The 18,851-nt window shown below is 54.1% G+C and overlaps 1 protein-coding gene and 1 pseudogene across 2 annotated transcripts; one reads left to right on the top strand and one right to left on the bottom strand.

Moving 5' to 3' along the window:
- Positions 1 to 2,249: 2,249 nt before the first annotated feature.
- Positions 2,250 to 3,988, top strand: LOC134367482 (emerin-like). Of its 2 annotated transcripts, XM_063084231.1 has the most exons (5): positions 2,250 to 2,342; positions 2,501 to 2,607; positions 2,783 to 2,858; positions 3,048 to 3,181; positions 3,791 to 3,988. In XM_063084231.1, exons 1-5 carry the CDS (start codon positions 2,264 to 2,266, stop codon positions 3,986 to 3,988), a joined length of 594 nt encoding a protein of 197 aa, XP_062940301.1. In that variant the 5' UTR covers positions 2,250 to 2,263. The 2 variants fall into 2 exon arrangements, 1 of the variants encoding a protein (XP_062940301.1); XR_010022418.1 differs by lacking the exons at positions 2,501 to 2,607; positions 2,783 to 2,858; positions 3,791 to 3,988 and having other exon boundaries at positions 2,266 to 2,342; positions 3,048 to 3,100.
- Positions 3,989 to 13,568: 9,580 nt separating this feature from the next.
- On the bottom strand, positions 13,569 to 14,921 carry LOC134368450 (paraneoplastic antigen-like protein 5; annotated as a pseudogene).
- Between the last annotated feature and the right edge of the window lie 3,930 nt (positions 14,922 to 18,851).

Genomic DNA, 18,851 nt, shown 5'->3' with positions numbered 1-18,851 from the left:
TTTCTTTCTTTCTTTCTTTCTTTCTTTCTTTCTTTCTTTCTTTCTTGCATTTTTTCACCTTCCACTTATAAGTGAGGACATGTGGTATTTGTGTTTCTGTCCCTGGCTTATTCCATTTAACATAATTTACTGCAAGCTCATCAATGTTGCTGCAAATGACAGATTTTTTTTTTTTTTTTAATGGCCGGGTAGAATTCCATTGTGTATATGTACCTCATTTTCTTTATCTGGTAGTCCGTTCATGGTACTGGTATAAAAATAGACATTCAGAGCAGTGCAATAGAATTGAGAACCCAAAAATCACCCCTCAGGCTTACAGCCATCTGATACTGGACAAAGGCAACAAAAATCTACATTATGGAAAAGACTGCCTCTTCAGTAAGTGGCGCTGGGAAAATTGGATATCCATATGCAGAAGAATGAAACGAGACATGCACCTCTTACCATATACTAAAACCAACTCAACATGGATTAAAAACTTAAGTAAAAGACCTGAAACTGTAAAATTACTGAGGAAAAATATAGGTGAACCACTTCAGGAACTAGGTTTGGGCACAGACTTTATGAACAAGACCACATACAATTGCCACGTGCCATTAGGGATCCAACTTAAAGTAGTGTCATAGCGATCAGGAATTTTTTTTTTTTTTTTTTTTTTTTTTTTTTTGTCTTTTTTGTGACCGGCACTCAGCCAGTGAGCACACCGGCCATTCCTATATAGGATCCGAACCCGTGGCGGGAGCGTTGCTGCGCTCCCAGCGCTGCACTCTCCCGAGTGCGCCACGGGCTCGGCCCGAGCAATCAGGAATTTAAAGGGAGACCAGTGGGCATGGTTGTGCCAGAGCAGCTGGAGAGTTGGATTTTCCAGGATCAGGGGCTAGACAAGGACATTGGCAGAGGGAGAAGGGGGCAGGGTATATATGAGAATGGAATTTAAGCTGGAACTGAGGAAAGAGAGGCCACTGGTGTGGGGATATTGGACAGCGAAATGTGTTCCCATCAATGGTTGTTAAGTCCAGATGGACGACTGAGCTGTCGAAGTGAAGTGAGGTATGGGAGGTAGGGAGGTAGTGGCTGGATGATGGGGAAATTGGAGAAACTGTATAGCACACTGGTGAAGAGCCTGGGTTCTGGAGGCATACATATCCACATATACTACACACCAAAATACAAACGTACGCTTGCACACTGACACACACATTCACGCACTCTAATGCATACTCATACTCACACTGAGAACACACATGTCCATTAACAGGATGCGTCCACGTGCTATCTCACACACACACATATTCACACATTCATCGAAACGTTCACTGACACACATACTGACACACAAACACAAACACATACTCATATTACTCTCACGTTCACACTCCCACACACAGTCACTAACACACATGATCACACATATTCACACATCATCTCATACACATACATCAAGAGACAGAAAATAACACATGCTGGCAATCTCCTACATTGTTGGTGGGAATGTAAATTGGTACAGCCATTATGGAAAACGGTACAGAGGTTCCCCATAGAACTAAAAAGGGAATTACCTTATAATTCAGCAATCCCACTTCTGGGTATATATCCAAAGGGATTTATTTTTATCTGGCAGTTAATGATTCTGCATCTCTGATGATGTGCTGACTGTCCCTTGGACCCCTATCTTCACCTAAAATTTGGTTTTCTCTCTGTTAAAATGACAAAATTGTCATGGGTTACTGGTCTGCTCTTAATAATAGGTGGTAAAAGATGTTCATTTGCCTTCTGAGTAGAAAGGACGGGGCGAAGCCCAAGGGACTCAGGGACCCGAACTGCCCCAAGCGTGCCCATCCCGCCCGTTCCCCTGTCCTGGGCGGTGTCTGCTGGTTCGGCTCGAGCAGGTCCCGTCCCTCTCTTCAGTCCAGCCTAAACGGCCCAGCAGGTGACGTCGCCACACGCCGTGCCCGCCCCACTCTCAGGGCCACACCGGTCTGCCTCACTTTGGCTCGTGCAGGCCCCGGCCCTCACAGCCCTGCAGCCTCTGCCGCCCTTGGGGACGTTGGGCTCTCTAGCCCCGCCCCCCGGCGCGCAGCACAGCCCCGCCCACTCCCACCACTGTGACGCACGCGTGACGCCACCATGACGCCAGCGCGGCTGCTCCCCAGGCGCTCGCGCTGCCCCCGCCCTGCTGCTAGGCGGCCGTTGATAGGCTTGTGTAGACAGGCCCGGGCCGCCGGCCTTCGCCTCTCGCCTCCCGGTGCTGGCTGCGCCCGTCATGGACGACTGTGCGGTTGTGTCGGACCCCGAGCTGGCCGCCCTTCTGCGCTATTTCATCCCGCACGGGAACGTCTTGGGTACGCGGCGGCCGGCGGCGGTCTCGTCCCCTCCCGGGACCTGCTCCCCGCGTTTCGTCCCGCTCCTTCCCCCGCACCCGTTCCGCTTGTCCCCACTGCGCTCTCCCCCAGGCTTGCAGACCATACCCCTGACCTCCCTGCGCCCCGTGTCTGGCCAGGCTCCACTGACAATCTCTTGGAAGAGGAAATCTTCAAGTACATGACCCAAAGGCGGAGGAAGCTTTTGTCCTCTAACTCGTCTGCCTCCTCCTATGGGTTCTCCAGTGAGACCCTGCCCCAGAGGCCCGCCTGGCCGCCCATGGGATGGGAACGGGGCATGTGCGACGGGGACGATGGGTCGGGAGTGTGTGGCAAGGGCGTTGGCCGATTGGGGCGCTGGGGAGAAGGGAGGAAAGCCTGAGGGGCACATGGGATGTTCCCGCTCCCCCATTCAGACTTGGATTCAGCTCTCCAAGGGTTCGTTGGATATGTACAATCTGCCCAAGAAAGAAGACACCTTACTTGACCAGAGCAAGGGTAAGGCAGGGATGGGGTGGGCACCCTGATACCGGCAGCCCACTCCATCCGGGACCCCGGTCTCAGGGAGAACCTGAGGCCCCAACCCCCACCACCTCTCAGCAGCCCGAAATGGGGTTCAGATTAGGTCCATTGGGCCAGGCAGGGGACACCGATGCTTCCTCTGCTAACCATTCCCCCCTTCCTAAGGTTGTAATGACAAGTACTATGAGGAGAGTTACCTGACCACCAGGACTTCCAGGGAGGCTGATTCTGTGGGTACATCCAAGGGATTCCACCAGACGGTGACTTTGCTCGCAGATGCTGACACCTTCCACCACCAGGTGAGCAGGCTGACAGGCATCCTATACTTTGATCCGACCTGAGTGTACCATAGCTGGGTTTGGGCAAATGCAGTGCAGGAGTGGGGACACGGTGCACCCTTCATTCTCCAGGGAGAGTTAGGGTCAGTGGACACCTGTTTGGTCAGGGCCCGACTTTAGGGAGCCATTCGAACTATTTGACTAGAGTGCATGGGACGGCACGTGGCCTGGACCCTGGTCTGAGATCTAGGCGCATGCTCTTTCTGAGAATCATTAGGATAGAAAGGAGGGTGTTGAGCACAGTCAGCCAGGACAGTCACTGAGCGAGTGGCAAGGCCCCACAAGCAAAAGGCTGGGAACCCAGAAGGTTCTGGAAGGGGCAGGTCCCTGGCCTTTAAGCAATGATCTGAGTGGGCTGGCCAAGGAAGTTTGGACTGAGGGATATGATAGGGCCATGGTGATCCCACCAACCAGTTCCCTCATACTTACTTGCTTCTGCAGATTCGAGATGAGTCTTTTATCTTCTTCCGAAGGGACAGAAAGGATAGGTGAGTAGTGGAGAGGCCCAGGGACGGGGCTGGTTCTGGGCCCAGGCTCTACTGGCCCACTTGCTGCCCTCTTTTGCCTCAGGGAACACCCCGTGTAAGGCTTGGACAGTGCCTACCAGAGCATCGCACACTACCGCCACATTTCCAGAATCTCCAAGAGCTCCCAGGACCTGTCCTATTATCCTACATCCTCATCCTTCTCTTCTTTATCCTCATCTTCATATTCCTGCCTTTCATGTCTCACCCGATACACCATCCAGCCAGGAAAGCAGGCCCTTAGGGTCCCGCTCTGGAGCCAGCTGCTGCTTTTCCTGCTGTTAGTTCCCTTGCTGCCCTTTGTTTACTACTACTGGGAGCTTCAAGAGGGCAACCCCTTGTGGATGGAGCCCTGAGGGTTTTCGGCTTCAGAGCCAGCTCTTCTCAGAAGTCCTGGCTGACTTCTTCAGCAGTGTTTGATGGGGGTGAGGGTGGGGGGTTTTCGTGTGTTCTAGCTTCAGGAGGCTGGGCCTAGCCCGAGGCAGTGTTTGTTCTCCCTGCCTTGTCCTGCCAGGGAGGCAGCAGACTCAGGCCCTCCAGTGTATGGTGGTCCTGGGCTTGCCTTCCTCTGGAGCCTCCTGTCCCTGGTTGCGTGTGACCCTTAAGGCCTGGGAGGTAAAGAACTCACTCCCAAGGAGAATACGGTTGTTATCATGCATGCCTCTTGCTCATTGACACCTTGTTGGCCAAAGGCCTCCCTGACTTTGTTTTCATGGACACACAATAAAAAGACCGTTTATTTGTAATATATCGGCTCTTCGTGCTGGGGGAGGGGTTGGGCTCCCATGACATGGGGCCTCTGGTCTTGGATCTCAAGGATAACTATCTATCTTTCTTTTCATTTCTGTGTTGGTCTTGGGTTAGGGATCAAATGCTACCCATATATGTTTATGTTATGTTTGTGGGTTTTATTCCTTAACTCATTCCCCAAAGCATTTACAATGTGCGTAGGTTACATGCAAATACTATGCCATTTATGTAAGGGACTAGAGCATCGGTGGATTTTGGTATGGGGGTGGGGTGGGGTGGGCCTGGAAAGTGTCCTGGAACCAATCCTCCAAGATACTGAGGGATGCCTACTTATAAAAATAACTATAGTACAACAAAGTATATGGAGAAAACCCAGTTGGAAATGCAGCATACACGTAGTCTGTGGTGTTTTAACCAGGAAAAGCCAAAGCCAACCTCAGCAGCCAAGGGCACATAGCTGGTGGAGCATTCCTGAGCTCCTGGAATTGCTGCTTATTTAATGACACAGGGGAAAAAGCTTCAAAGATTCTGAAGTTCCCCAAAGGGTCTGTGAATCCATTGACCATACACACACACACATGCACCTTCTCCCCCATACACACACCATGACCTTCTTGTTTATCCAGTTAGATGCACCATCCAGCCCTATAAACACTCCCTTACCAACCCATTTAGTTCATTTGCCTCTCTCTCCCTCCAGTGCCCTTGTGTGTCTACAGCCCCATGCCTCTCTGAACCCCGCAGGACCAGCCTGCTTCCCAGCTATGCTTGAAGAGCGGAATGTTGTTGGGGGCCGTCTCTCCCTAGCGCTGGCCTGCTGAAATTTGGTGGCCAATTCCCTGGTATTATACTCCTCGTCCCTCTCTCCAAAAGTACTCTTTCACCCCTTCTTCTCTACTCAAACTTCCAACATCCCTGCTGATGACCTTGCCTCATAGTTCACTGAGAAAACACGTGCAACTGGCTGAGAATCACGTCATCCTCCCACCATCAAACCTACTCACTGTCTGCGTCTGTGTCCCTATTCTCTGCTCTGGCCTTGTGGCAATGGATGAACTGCCTCTGCCCCTACAAGGACAATTTGTGTGCTTGTCCCATTTTCTATCCTTTATATCACATAGTTAGAAGGCCCTTTTGTCCTCACATCCCCTTCTAGTGACAACCTTGGTGCTTGTGCCCCTTTACTATGCGTATGTATATCAAAACATCATGTTGTGCACCTTAACTTTATACTATAAATAAATAAACTCATAAACTCACTGCTAAAGTCATCTACACAGCCTTTCCCTGCTCTCCCTACTCCATCCGCTCCACAGGGACCATTTGAACTCCTGGGAGTGTGGAGGGGATGAAGATGCATTAGGGACAGAAAAGGCACATGGGACACTTGGGACACATAATGACATCCTTAGGCTCACAGAGTCCTGGCCTTCAGAGTAGGGAGGAAGTGGAAATTTTTCATCATAGTAAAGATGGGGAAACTGATGCCCAAAAAGGAAATGGACTTGCCCTACATCCCACACTGATGGGTCTGCATAGCCAGGATGAAAATATGTTCACTTCCTTATTTCTCAACGATGCCTTCAATTATCACAGTGATTTCTTTTGTGGTTTCTATGTTTTTGTCCCAAAAGTAATAACATGAATTCTTATATGCAAAATGTTTAAGCCGTCAGGATTTATATGGAGTAAAATATAAAAGTGTGCCCTCTTGCAGGCCCACAAAGGACATTTCTCTTCCCAGTGCGACCCACTGTCAGTGATGTCAGTGTCAAGTCACAGTGCACCGAACCACCTCTCAAGAGTTTGCTGCACTTTCAGAGAATCTCATTTGTCCTGGGCATGAACTTGCCTTGGTCTAGTCAGCAGCAAACATCAGGGAACATAAGATCCACTTGGGGAATGTTTGAAAAACCACCAAATTACATACTTTAAGAGCCAGGGTTTTATGTGATGTGAGTTTTATCTTGGACAAAGTTCACAACAGGCTTTGGGGGATGCCATCGAGGACAAAGCTATTGAATCAGAGGTGGCAGAGTCCACATTTTACTCCATATACATCTCGACAGCTTGGACTCTTTTACATGTAATTTCTCATGTTATTTCTTGCGGGATACAAACATGTATCCTGCCCCAAAGTCATTTCTCCCGGCTTCCAGCAATGGAGCACAAGGCACAGGCACAGAAGCCTTAGTGACACCGCGGCTCCTTGGCCTCCCCACAGCACCAACTCCACACACAGAACTTTTCTCATGAACAGCCTGGGCCGCCCCTCTCAGGCAGAGGGTTCGCTCCATCAGACCCGCCACGCCTTCACTGCTCCTGGAAGGGGTCATTGGGGCACTTTTGTCTTGAGGCACCTAACTAGGTCCCAGCAAGACTCCTCAGTTTAGATGTGCCCCTCCCTCCAGGCCCTATGATCTCTCCCTCCTCCTAAATTGCACCCCATTCCCATGGTGGTCTAAGCTCGGAGCCTGGGACTAATTCATCACACCTCCTTCTCTTCCTCAGTTCCTACATCTACTCTGTCACCAAGGTCTGTCCATTCATCTTCAACTGATCCTCCCAGTCCTCCCACTTCTCGTCATCTCTGTAGTCACACCCCAAGTCCAAGCTACCACCATCTCTAGCCTAAACAACAGGCTGCATTGGCCACCCACCTGACCCTCCTATGGCCTCTTATTGCCTCTGTCTTTTCTCTCAAAAGCAGCCGAAGAGATCCTTTAAAAAACAAGTCTGGGCCGAGCCTGTGGCGCACTCAGGACAGTGCGGCACTGGGAGCACGGCGACACTCCCACCGCGGGTTCGGATCCTATGTCTGAATGGCCGGTGCACTCACTGGCTGAGTGCCGGTCACGAAAAAGACAAAAAATAAAAATAAAATAAAAAGTAAGTCTTATCCGATCACTTCCATCTCTGAATACATGCCAGGCCATGGCTTCCCATCAGCCTTGGACATAAACCCCGACTCCTTCCCGTGGCCTCCAAGCCCTGCCACACCGAGCCCAGTGCCCATGTGACCTCCCCTGTGCCAATCTTCCGACTCACTCGGCTCCAGCCACGCTCTTCCCCATTCTTGGGACACACCAAGTTCTAGTGTGTCTTCCCTCTGTTGAGAATGTTCCTCTTCAGGCAGCCGATGCCTTCCCATCTCGCAGGTCTCCATTCTGATGCTGCTGCCTCAGCGGATGTGGGAGGAAGGAGTATTTGGTGTCCCTCCCCTGCTGGCCCTTGTCACGGTTCACTGTAGGCAGAATATACTTCCACACCCCACTGCCTTTGGGCTTTGGCCTGTGACTTGCCAACGCGATATATATGAGTGGGCATGAGGTGCACCATGTCCCGTGAGAGGCTTTGATGTGCTTCCGTGGTTTGACCTTCCACTTCTGCCCCTGCCCTGGCACATTGGGAGTCATGGCCTCACTCAGGCAACCACTGATGCTTCCATGGGGCACCCAGAATGAGGAGACACGTGGAGCAGACCTGAAGCCATCTCCACCACCGCACACACAGCCACAAGTGAGCCGAAGGCCACGAGTGAGAAATAAATGTTGATGTGAACCACTGAGACCCAGGGGCTGTTGGTTTGGCAGCACTATTGCAGCAAACGCTTTCAGATGCCTCAAGGGAGCAGCACTCACCAGAAGCAAAACTAGAGAATTAAGTGAAGGTCGAGAGAGGCGAGCAGTGACACACTCCACTCCAGAGCATTGGCCGCCAGGTAAATACCTCCCAGGTAGAAGATGAAAGGATTTCTTTGGTGGGGGGAAAAAAAGTCAAAGAGAAAAGATCCAGAGACATTAGCCATGAGAGGTCCCACCATAAATCTCAGTTCTCCCCCACAAAGCCCTCCAGGGTGTAGCGCTCCCACTCCCGTCCACACACACAGGGCTTCCAAGCAGTTCCAATACCTGTTTAATGAAAAATACACAGAAACATCCAATTTGAAGTGGAAAAAGTAAATGGCCATCAAAAGAGTCTCTTTTGAAGGGGCGATGGGGCCCAAGCAGCCGCACATCGCTCCATGCCACCAGCGCATTCAGCCTAGATGGCTCGCCAGGCTCCACTGGCAGTCAGGGGGGTCTTTCTAAAATGCCCAGCAGCTCACAACCCTCCTGTGGCTTCCAGATCCCCATCCATGGCCTCCAAGCCTTCTGCCTTGTCCGACCTCCCGAGCTCCACTTGCCTTTTCTCACTGGTCCTACTCCAGGTCCTTGAACATGCCTGTCATAACTGTCATTTCCTTGGTGCTTTCTGGGCTGGCCTGACTCTCGTTGTCTTATTGTCTTAATATTTACCACAATCTGTAATTGTATAGGATTTTTTCATTCCTTGAGCTATTGTCTGTTTCTCCTATATACCAAAAGGACCACTGGAGCAGGCCTCGCTGTGGCATTTACTGCTGAATCCCCAGTATCTAATGCGAGGCCTGCTCTGGAGGAAAGAGCACTGACAGAGGGGAAGGTGGCCTCAGTGATGGGTGGGAAGTGCTCGAGGCCGTGCCCCTGGTGTGGGAAGGATGGGGTGGGTTTCTGTAGAAATGGAATCTGGGTGTTTCCCTGCCCCACGCCATGTCCTCTCCCTTCCCTTTGGAACGTGTCTCCTCTCCTGGCCCCACTGCTAGGATAGGATGTGTGAGTCACCCACCTGCTGGGTGCAGCACAGGCAGAGGGTCTGGAGAGAAGGGGAGGGCCTGGGTTCTTTGTGCAGAGCCAGGGACTTGGAGGAAGCAGAACCCCAAGGGGCTGGTGAGGAAGGAAGCAAAGGAGGAGAAAGTGGTTCTGCCTGGGGTAGGAGGTGGGGGGACTGTTCCTGTGAGTGGCAGGGGCTGCCCCCGGCTAGTGTCAGGTGCCCAAAAGTCTCAGCGCCCCTGGTCCCCACCAAAGAAGGGGGCACTCGGGCCCTCTGTGGGGTGATGTGGCATGAAAGGGGGCTCCAGCCCAGGTCAGGGTGGGACTAAATGGGATTGGTGCGACGCTGCCGTCCCAGCCAGGGTGGTGTGAATTCCAGCTGTCCCGTGTTGTCAACGTAGAAATGGAAGACACCCTTCTCCCTACATGCAAGTCAAGGGATCGGTGTGCATCAAGTTTGGACTGGGGACTGCCACTCAGACCCTAGAGTCTCTCAGGAAATCCAGGAGAGACAAGGCACATGGCCTCAGGCTGCAGGACCCCAACTGGGAACTGTGCAGCAGTAGCCTGGGGAGAGGGAGGCCTGTCCCGGGGACTGTCACGTGACAAGGTTGAGGGTGTCCAACAACAGGCGATGTGCTTGGATCTGGGACAAGGAATCATCTTCCTGGGAACACCGAGTGCAGCTTAGGGGGACAGGAGCTCCTTGTTTCAAACCACGTGGATGCTGCCGGCTGAGGGTGGGGTGCGGGAGGCCCATGGTGTGGCCCACGGCCTGGCGGGGACCACCTGGGTCTGCAGTGCTCCTGTGGGCAGTGGCCCTGCCACATGCCTGGGGCCCTCCCCAGGCCTCCACCATCAGGTTATTAGGGAGATGGTCAAAGGCATCCACCGAGCCAAGTGCAAACCCCCCTGGCCCTGTGGGAGGCCCCCTGCCTTCCTGCACAAGCTCATCTTGTCCCCCTTCCCACACGCCCTGGGTCCTTCTCCACAACCACAAGACTGTGCCAGGCCCCCTTCAGACCCCTCCTTGGCCTCTGCTGGGAAGCTGGACTCCCGGGGTGGGGCTGGGGGTGGGGGCACAACTCTTCTCTGACACACACCCCCACTGGCCCTATCGGTCTAGACCCCTCTGTCCCCGTGTCTCTGCTGCTGGTCCCCACAGTGGGCTGGGACAGGCAGGGTGGGGATCAGAGCCTGCATCTCCAGGGCCCTGGTCTGGTGGTTTTCTGGAGCAGGGGCTGGATCAGGTGAGTTGAACGGACCTGATCAAGTTCAGCCTTAGCCTCTGTCACTCTCTTCCTTTCCAGTTTGGGCAGAAATGCCCCCCAAGCCCGGCCTGGCACAGGGGTGGCCCCAGATACCTGCGTGGGGGCAGGCGGGGACTGACGCCAAGCCAAGGGTTGCGATCCTCTTACCGGTCACAAAAAAAAAAAAAGATAGATGACTTAATTTTAGGTTTGGCCTCAGTGGATCGCTATCAGTCCCAAGAGGTAGAAAGCACAAGCATCGAAGGTTAAATTGTTCTTTCTTAAGGAAAATATAAGAGAAGACAAAATCGATTTTATCTGCTCACACTTGTGTATTACGAACCAGGTTACAGAGCCAATTTCAATGAAAATTTGATTTCAAAAGAAAACCTATTCTATGGCCGTAAAAATGATTAAAAGAAACTTCTGTTTGTATTTTGGAAGCAAATTAAAGTGCTAAATATTATCGAGACAACTGAACGAGATAAATAAATACCAGTGCTGAGCCATGGGTTTGTGAATATGTCATTTTCACAGAGACACCAAAATGTCATTTACTTCGTTTTGGTCCACTGTATATGACACCTGCTCTTAGCATTGATTTAGGAATTTCACTATTGTATATGTATAATGAATTATTTGTGCTTTATGTATTTTACATCTATTTTTAAAGGTAAATTGTCGAGAGTGCTTTGCTTTCTACGTATAATATTCAGTAGTATGTGGAAGTGTCAATGCACATGCATCTAAAACCCTGAATCGATAATTCTCATACATTTCCTTTTGTAATGTGCACTTTATACATTTAACAATATGCACAGTCTTCATTTTATTTAATAACTATGAAATTGTTTGAGAATATATTTCTAACAACTTAGTAAAATGTCTTCTTTTATTGAGTTACTGAAGTTGCTTTCACGAACCATTCAAAATAAAATAGTCCCACTTGTAGAAGAGCCGGGGTCCTGGGGCCTGGGGTCTGCCTGCTGTTTTTCGCCCTCCCTTCAACTTCTACCCACTTATTCCTGGGGCTGCCCGAGTGACCTGGTGATCCAACCAGCCACTGCCCCATGTCATGTCACCGGGCTCCGTGAATCCCAGGGGGCCCCATGGCCCATCACGGCCCCTGCCCCTCACTTCCCCCAATGTTAACGTGGCCCCTGTGTCCCCTCATCCCCACCTCCATCCCAGCCCAGGCTGGCCCAGCCATCAATTGCCCACAGCAGAGGCGAGACTCAGCTGCAACATCCAGAGAACTTTACTGACAAGAAAAATCTGCTGAACCACTGAGGAGAAGGGGACGACATCACAGAGAAGACATCCCAACAGCCACGAGAGGTCATGGGTCCCGGAGCCCCCTCCTCTTGGGGTTCCTGACCAGGTGCCACATCTGTCGCCCACACTGTGGCTCCTTCCTTAGGGCTCCCCAATCTGCCTCTTGCGAGGACGGTGGACTCTGGCAATGTCCACTCACTTGAGGAAACCCGCTCCTGGGCTGACCCTCTGGGCCAGGGCCCTGCCCGATGGCCTGCACAGGACAGTCACAGGACACTGGAGAACATGGCAGGAAACAAGCCAACAAGCCAAGGAAACTGAGGCATGAATAAGAACAGGGTGGACATCAGAGCTCGGAGACTCCGGGAGGAAATGCTCAGTTAAGGTCACACACATTCCCACAAGAACAAGCAGCCGGTGGCCTAAATCTTCACTGAGAAAGCGGAGGTGGAGCTGGCGACACTGGACAAGAGCGAGCAGAGCCTTGGCTCCTGGCCTGGAAGCTCACAGCACGTGCCCAGGCCCAGAGGTGGCTGACCCGGCAGGCCAGGTCGCACCCCGGGGTAGACACGAGCCTCACGGGTTTGCACAGACACGATGGCGGTGGGGGCTGGGAAATGGGAGCGCTTGCTTGACACGGGAGTCACCTCGGGGCCAACACAGATAAGGGTGGGCTTCACAGAACAGGGAACAGCCTGACCCAGGACTGGGAATGGGGGACCCCTCTTGGGAGACCCCGGCAGCTCCATCATTGAAATGGCCTCTTTCCCCCTAATGTCTCCCAGTCCAGTGCAGGTGGCAGCCGTCTTCAGGTCCCTCATCCAGGCCTGGGCCAGACACTCAGGGCTGCCTCCAGGCCAGCTGCCCAAGGTGGCGGGGTGTGGGGCAGGGCTCGGCATCGGCAGGTGCTCAGCTGTGGTCCACCATGCCAGTCCCAGGTTCTCCTTGCCTTCTCTCTCCTGTGGCTCTGCACAAACACAACAGCACGAGACAACACCCCCCACTCCTCCCGCCTCCTCTTCCTCCTCCACCTGCTCCCCCTCCTCCTCCTGCTCCTACTGCTCCTCATCTTCCTCCTGTTCCTTCCCTCCCTCCTGATCCCCCTCCTCCTCCTGCACCTCCTGCTTTGGAACAAAAACTTTCCTGCACACCCAATCTGGCCTAAGCCAGCTGTGGGGACACTGGCCCACTGGATACCCAGCACCCCTGCCTGGGGGTCTTCTCCTGCCAGTCTTTGATCTTTTTGCCCATTGAGCCCTGTCAGGCCACAGGGGGAGAAAACTGCCTCTCAGCTGGCATGGGGCTCCCAGGTCCTTTGTGTCCCCTGCCCTCAGCTCAACGGTGCTCCCTTCCTGGGGCTCCCCTAGAGCAGTATAGTTGATCCTGAAGACAGGCTGGATCCTGTGGCCTCCCCTCTGGGATGTTACTTCTCTGCTTTGCAGCTCTTCCTCACCAGCACTGATTCCTTCTGGCTGGGGCAGTCCCTGGGCAGGCTCTTCCAGGCCCCACACGGCCTGGGGGCTTGTGAGCATCTTTAGCTCTGAGCACACAGGGTGGGCGTTAGGGGTTGGCCAGATGACTGGGCTCATGCCTGGGCCAGAGCCCTCAGCTGCACCTTCTTGAGCCTCTACTTTGCTGGGGTCCCCACCCGAGTCTTGGCCGCCCCATGTGCGGGGTGCTGCAGCTCCCCACTTGCATCTCTGGCACCTCGTCAGGGCCGTCAGTGAGTCACATGGGGTTTGGTCTTGGTTGGTGGAGCCCCTTCCAGCTTGTGGAGGAGGACGGGGCACAGCCTGGGCCTGGCTGCCCTGCCCCTCTGCCCCACTCAAGTCAAATGTTGTTTTCGTGGGCTGCCCCTTCCCCTTGATAAAATGTCTCTGCTACCTGCTAGGAGAAGCGGTGCCTGGATCTTCTGATCCTATGCATTGTAGGGCTCGGGGTGGCTCATGGCCCCAGCCCCCGTCTCATTTCCCGATGCTGCTGTCTCCTGCTACAACCTGTGTCCTCCCCAGTGATGGAGGTTTGTCTTCAGCCACTGCACACGCTGCCTGGCCATGGCCTTCTTCCCCAGTGCTGTGGCAGCACAGCAGTCGGCTGCGCTTCAGTGATGGGAGAGCCCCTTCCTGTAGGGTCTGGCTGCTGCTCTCGCCAAAAGACTGACTGCATGGGGACCTGAGCTGCGGGGACTGCCTGCCCAAGGCCCCCGCTACTGCCTGCCTACCTGCTGCCTTCCAGTCTCTTCCTACAGGACTCTGCTTCTCCTTCATCACAGCCATGGTGGCCTCCCTCTCCTCTTCATCTCGAATGACTTTCATTAACTCCATAAATGTGGGGTGACAGTCTCACTGATCAAGGAGCTTGAGCTTGTGCTGGAGGGTGGTGGACATGCAGGCCCTAGATAGAAAATGTTTCAGGCGAATCAAGTCTGTGCTCTGCTCTAAGGGGCTGTGCTCCACGGCTTTCTGCAGCAGGGGTTCTAAGCGTAGCAAGTAAGCAGAGACTCTCTCCGGTCTTCTGAAAGGTCTGAAGAAACCTAAACTGAGAGCTTCTAAAGTCCTCTTTATCCCCAAAGATCTGCTTCAGGGCGTCCAGGCACTGCTCCACAGAGATAGAGTCATTGTGGGCCCAGAGCACCTGCATGATGGACAGGGCAGAGCCGCGTAAACTCTCCAGCAGACGCCACCTCTTCTCCACCTCAGACACTTGCCACATCTGCATCATGTCAGTGACCTGCTCCAGCCACACTTCAAAAGTCTCTTCGCCTGGGCCTGGGAAAGCACTTCCCGAAAACACTTTCGGTTTTTGGTACCACGTGCTATCTTCCAGAGGCTGCAAAACTGCTGGTCGGACTTGGCTCAAGCCCTCTAGCTCCATGTCCTCAGTGGACAAGGTGCTATAGGCCAGGGTTTTGGCCACGTCTACCACTCTCCGGCCCTCATCATTCAGGAAGTACTTTAGTCAATTGATAAATTGTTCATCTGGGTTCCAGGGTTTTACCACCACTTCCCAGGTGCCCTCATTTCCTGGTATCTGACTAGGGATTGTTGCAAAATTGACAGTCAGCCAACTCGATGAGGACAGCCTTGGCATTGTCTTCCCTTAGGAATGTTCTGCCCAGCACCCTGTACGCACACAGGGGCTTGAAGCCTGCCTTCACGGTCTCTTTAATTTCAGCCTCACTACACTCCACGGGGATGCCCACGATCAGCAGGGCCTTCCTGGGGTCCAGGCCCATGCCCTTGCACCAATCCTCTAACAGTGTCTCTGCCATGGCTCTCACTGCCTACGGACTGATCTAATACTAGGGCAGTAATCAGCTCAGAGTTTTACCAGGACTCAAATAATTCTGAGCCAATGCCAAGAAGGAAGGCAGAAGTGCCCCAGGTTTCCACAGCCTGTAATGCAAAGGGGTGAGAGCATCGTTAACACCCACTCCCCACCTCCACCCAGAGCACCTCCTCTGCCCCCCTCCATGCAGGGATTTAGTCCCTGCTTCCCAGGGCTCCTGCAGTTATTTTGTGGAGAGCAGAGTGTGGAGGGTCTCCCCAGGCAAATCTCCCCCACCTCAGCCCTCCTAGCTGAACTCCATTTTCTGTGGGTTCCTCCTTGAAATCCGTGTGCTGTGCATGCCTGTGGTGAAAAGGCCAGTGTCAGGAGGCAGGGCCTGATGCCTGGGGACACTCACAAAGCCCTCGAGGAAGGAGAGGGCAGGAAAATGCTCCCCACCCCCTGGTGCTCTGCCGGCCCACAATACCTGGCCCCCTCCTTGGGCCGGGGCAAAGGCTGGCAGAAGGAGCTGCAGAGCTCTCCTCTTTCTCAGAAAATGCCTGACAGATGAGAGAGATGGCTGGAGCTCTGTGCAGTGCAATGAGAGGGGCGGGTATGGAGCGCGTGTGACGAGCTGCAGTGCTGCCATAGATGCCGAGAACAGTGTGGACCATGGGTTTGCATTGCAGGATGGTGTCTGCAGTAAGGTTAAGGCCCTCAAGGAGCAACAGGTGATGTCACCGGCCTCCAACCAATGCAGCATCTTAGCCACAAGGTGGTGAGTGAGGGAGGGGCGATGTGGGGTGAGGTGGGTAGCAAGGGTGAGTGCTGAAAAACAAGAGCTTGTGCTTTCAAATTAGTGGAAGCTGGAATCAGGAGCAGAAAAGGGACCCAGAAAGGGTCTCCTCTGCCACACTGCAGGAAACAGACAACTCTTGCTGTAGGTGTGGCCCTGCCCTGCAGTCTGTGAGCCCTGGCAGGCAGCCCCTCCACTCCTGCTCTTTGCCAGGGTTACACAGTCCCCTCCCAACACAGCCCACCTCCGAGCTGCTCACCCTGCTGAGTAGGTCCCACCAGCAGTTCAGATGCTGCTGCGATTCCGATTCCACTAGCACTCAGCACTCCCTCTGCTCTCTAGCTCTGTCCAGTCAGGCAGATCCAGAGGTGATGGGTCCCGCTCCACTGGATCTATCCAAAGCAAGACAGACGTATGTTGGTTCTGGTCCACGTCTCCCACTCAGGTTGTGTCAATTCTGAGTCTCCAGAGGTGTACACAAGGACCCTGGTGCAGGGATACAAGAAACTACCCAAACGGGGGCTGCTGCTTAGGCAGAAAATATCCGGGGGTAATGTTGCTGTTCCAACCCCAGCACAACCTCCACCAATTCGTAAAATCCACCCCACGGCAAAATCCACCCCTCCCCCCCTAAATCCACCCCTTCCCAAGCTCCATCCCTGCTCAAAGTCCTGCCCCCACCCAAGCCCAACCTTTACCCCCAAGACCCCACTCTCATTTCCCTGTGCTCCCCACTCCCACCCTATTACCTACAGCCCCCTGTGCCCCTCACTCGTTCACATACAGCCCCCACCTTATTCACCCACCCCACCCTCATGCCTGAACAGGGATACATCAGTCAGTGGAAGTAGGAGGGGGTGGGGGGAGGGGAAGGGCTACAGCCACTTTCCCTCAAGACCAAGGGTCAGAGCCACTTGTCTTAACTAGGATGTCCCTGGGCAGGGTCAAGGGTGGAGTAGGTGACCCTGAATTTCCCAGGCTGGTCGTGATGCCTGGAAATGGCAGGGAGGCCGCATGGTGCTGGTGGGATTCAACTTCCAGGGAAAACTTAGAGCTACTGGCCCCTAGGAAGGTAGCAAGGGTCATTGGGGGATCCCCTGTTATCTGGGTTGCCTTTGTGCCCGGGGCCCAGCTCCATACCTGCTGGAGATGGCTCCAGGCCGGATCGCCCGTGCAGGGCAGCCACCACACCTATGTTGCTGGTGCCGCCGTGGTGCAGACCGGGCCACGAGGCTGTGGTAGGAAGAGGAAGTCAGGTGACAAGCCCGCTAAGGGAGCTGCACATGGCCGGCTCGCGCCTGTGCCCTGGCTGCAGTGCACCCCCCCACACGCTGCCCAAATGGGGGCCTCCCCGCCCCCTGCCCCTGATCCTGCCCCATGTGTGTATGGGGGACAGAGAATTCTAACGGGGCTGGGAGCTGCTTACATTGCAAGAGTAAGTCTGAGTACAGCCGCTTATTGTCTGATGGAGACCGCCAGGCCCGCCACGTGTCACACCAGAGACAGCAGCCATTGCTGCTCCAGTAACATGTGTCTCTCCCTCATTGGATGGGATATGTGGTGGGACAGTAAACAGTCCCTCTTCATATTTATATATATATTATGGTGCCAGCACAGGGCCAGGTGCAAAGTATAGGCCCAGTGGGTGCTTACTGACTGACACTCAGGGTTTCTATTTATTTTTTATTGGGCTGTGTTTGAGGGGAAAAGAGCAAAAATACAGCTGCTTCCTGCATTTCACACGGGCATGAAATTCTTCAGTGGCCCAGCGGCCTGGGGCTCGAGGGTGTGGGCGCAGGGAGGGCCCAGCGGACCTCTGAGGAGCCATCCCAGCGTTGGTGTCACCTGGGGTCTGGGATCCCTGCCAGGTGGGTCAGGACAGGGGGAGGGTGGCAGTGGGGCCGAGTGCGTGCGGTCGGGCGGGGAGGGGACCTTCCGAGTCTGCCCCTCCTGCCCTGCTGGCCCCCTGTCAGGAAGGGACACCTGGTCCCTGGAGGACCTCAGAGGGCGTCCGGGCCAGTGAGAGGCCAGCGACCTCGCCTGGCCATGCAGGACCAGCGTTGAGGGTTCGCTTCCCGTGGAGACGGCCAGGAGGTGGTCGTGACCCCACAGCCGGCCCTATCCCCGGCCGCACGGGGGCCCTTGGGCAGCGGGAGCAGCGCTGAGTTTCTTCGCGTCCCAGCGGCAGGAGCCCCGCAGAGGGACTGGAGCTCAGGGGTGGGGCGGCGGGCGGGACTGTGGCTGGCGTCCTCTCCTCGTCGCCTCCTGCTGCCAGCACAGACTCTAGGGCAGGACAGCCCCACGCCTGTGCAGCCCGGGACGTGCCCTCTGGCTGTCGTGTGGCTTGCTGTCTCTGCAGCGTGGCTCTGCACTCCCGAGGTCCAGGAATTGTCTGCAGCGCGGGGAGACAGCGCACCCTGGCGCCTGCTGGAGGGAAGCTCAGGGGAAGGAAGGCCACGTCCCCGGTGGAGGCTCAGGCGATGGCAGCCCTTGACGATGAGCGTCAAGGGAAAGACGCCCGCGGGGCCCCCGAAGAAGGGGCCTGCCTCAGGGCTCTGTCTCTCTGATCTCTTTGCAGGTGGAGCACGTGGGCGCCACCGCTCCCCAGGCTCACTGCTTCGGATTCCACTTGTTCCAAACGCTAAACAGCCCATGGTTCTAAAGCCTGTTCCTGGCCTTCAGGGTTCCCCTGTCATGCTCCCACCCTGTAGCAGTCGGAGAGTTCCAGACGCTCCTGCAGCAGCCCTTCTGGACGTGGGCATTCCTTCTTCTGAAATGTGTCATGAGTAGGACCTGGTTCACTGTGACTCGAAGCCAGAAAGACTTGCAGAAACGTCTCCAGAAAACCTTTCTGGGCGATGGCCTAACTTCCTCTGACCTGCACTTGATGATTCCCTGTACTGTATAGGTCTGTTCCGAAAGCCTTTGTAGTCCAAAGGCCTTAGAAATTCCATGGTGAGGGTATTTCTCCGTGAGAAATGACCAAAATCATATATATCTGGTAAAACTGTTTTTCATCTTTATTTTAATGCAGGACACGATGCAGGAACGGATGACTGTCGGCACCAAAGGCCTTTTGCAGAAGATGAGCAAGATGAGGGGTAATGTGTTTAAAGTAATTTTGCTTGCTGATAAAGT

The sequence above is a fragment of the Cynocephalus volans genome, chromosome X (assembly GCF_027409185.1).
Source record: "Cynocephalus volans isolate mCynVol1 chromosome X, mCynVol1.pri, whole genome shotgun sequence".
Lineage (NCBI taxonomy): Eukaryota > Metazoa > Chordata > Mammalia > Dermoptera > Cynocephalidae > Cynocephalus > Cynocephalus volans.
This window is presented reverse-complemented; position numbering and strand designations above follow the sequence as displayed.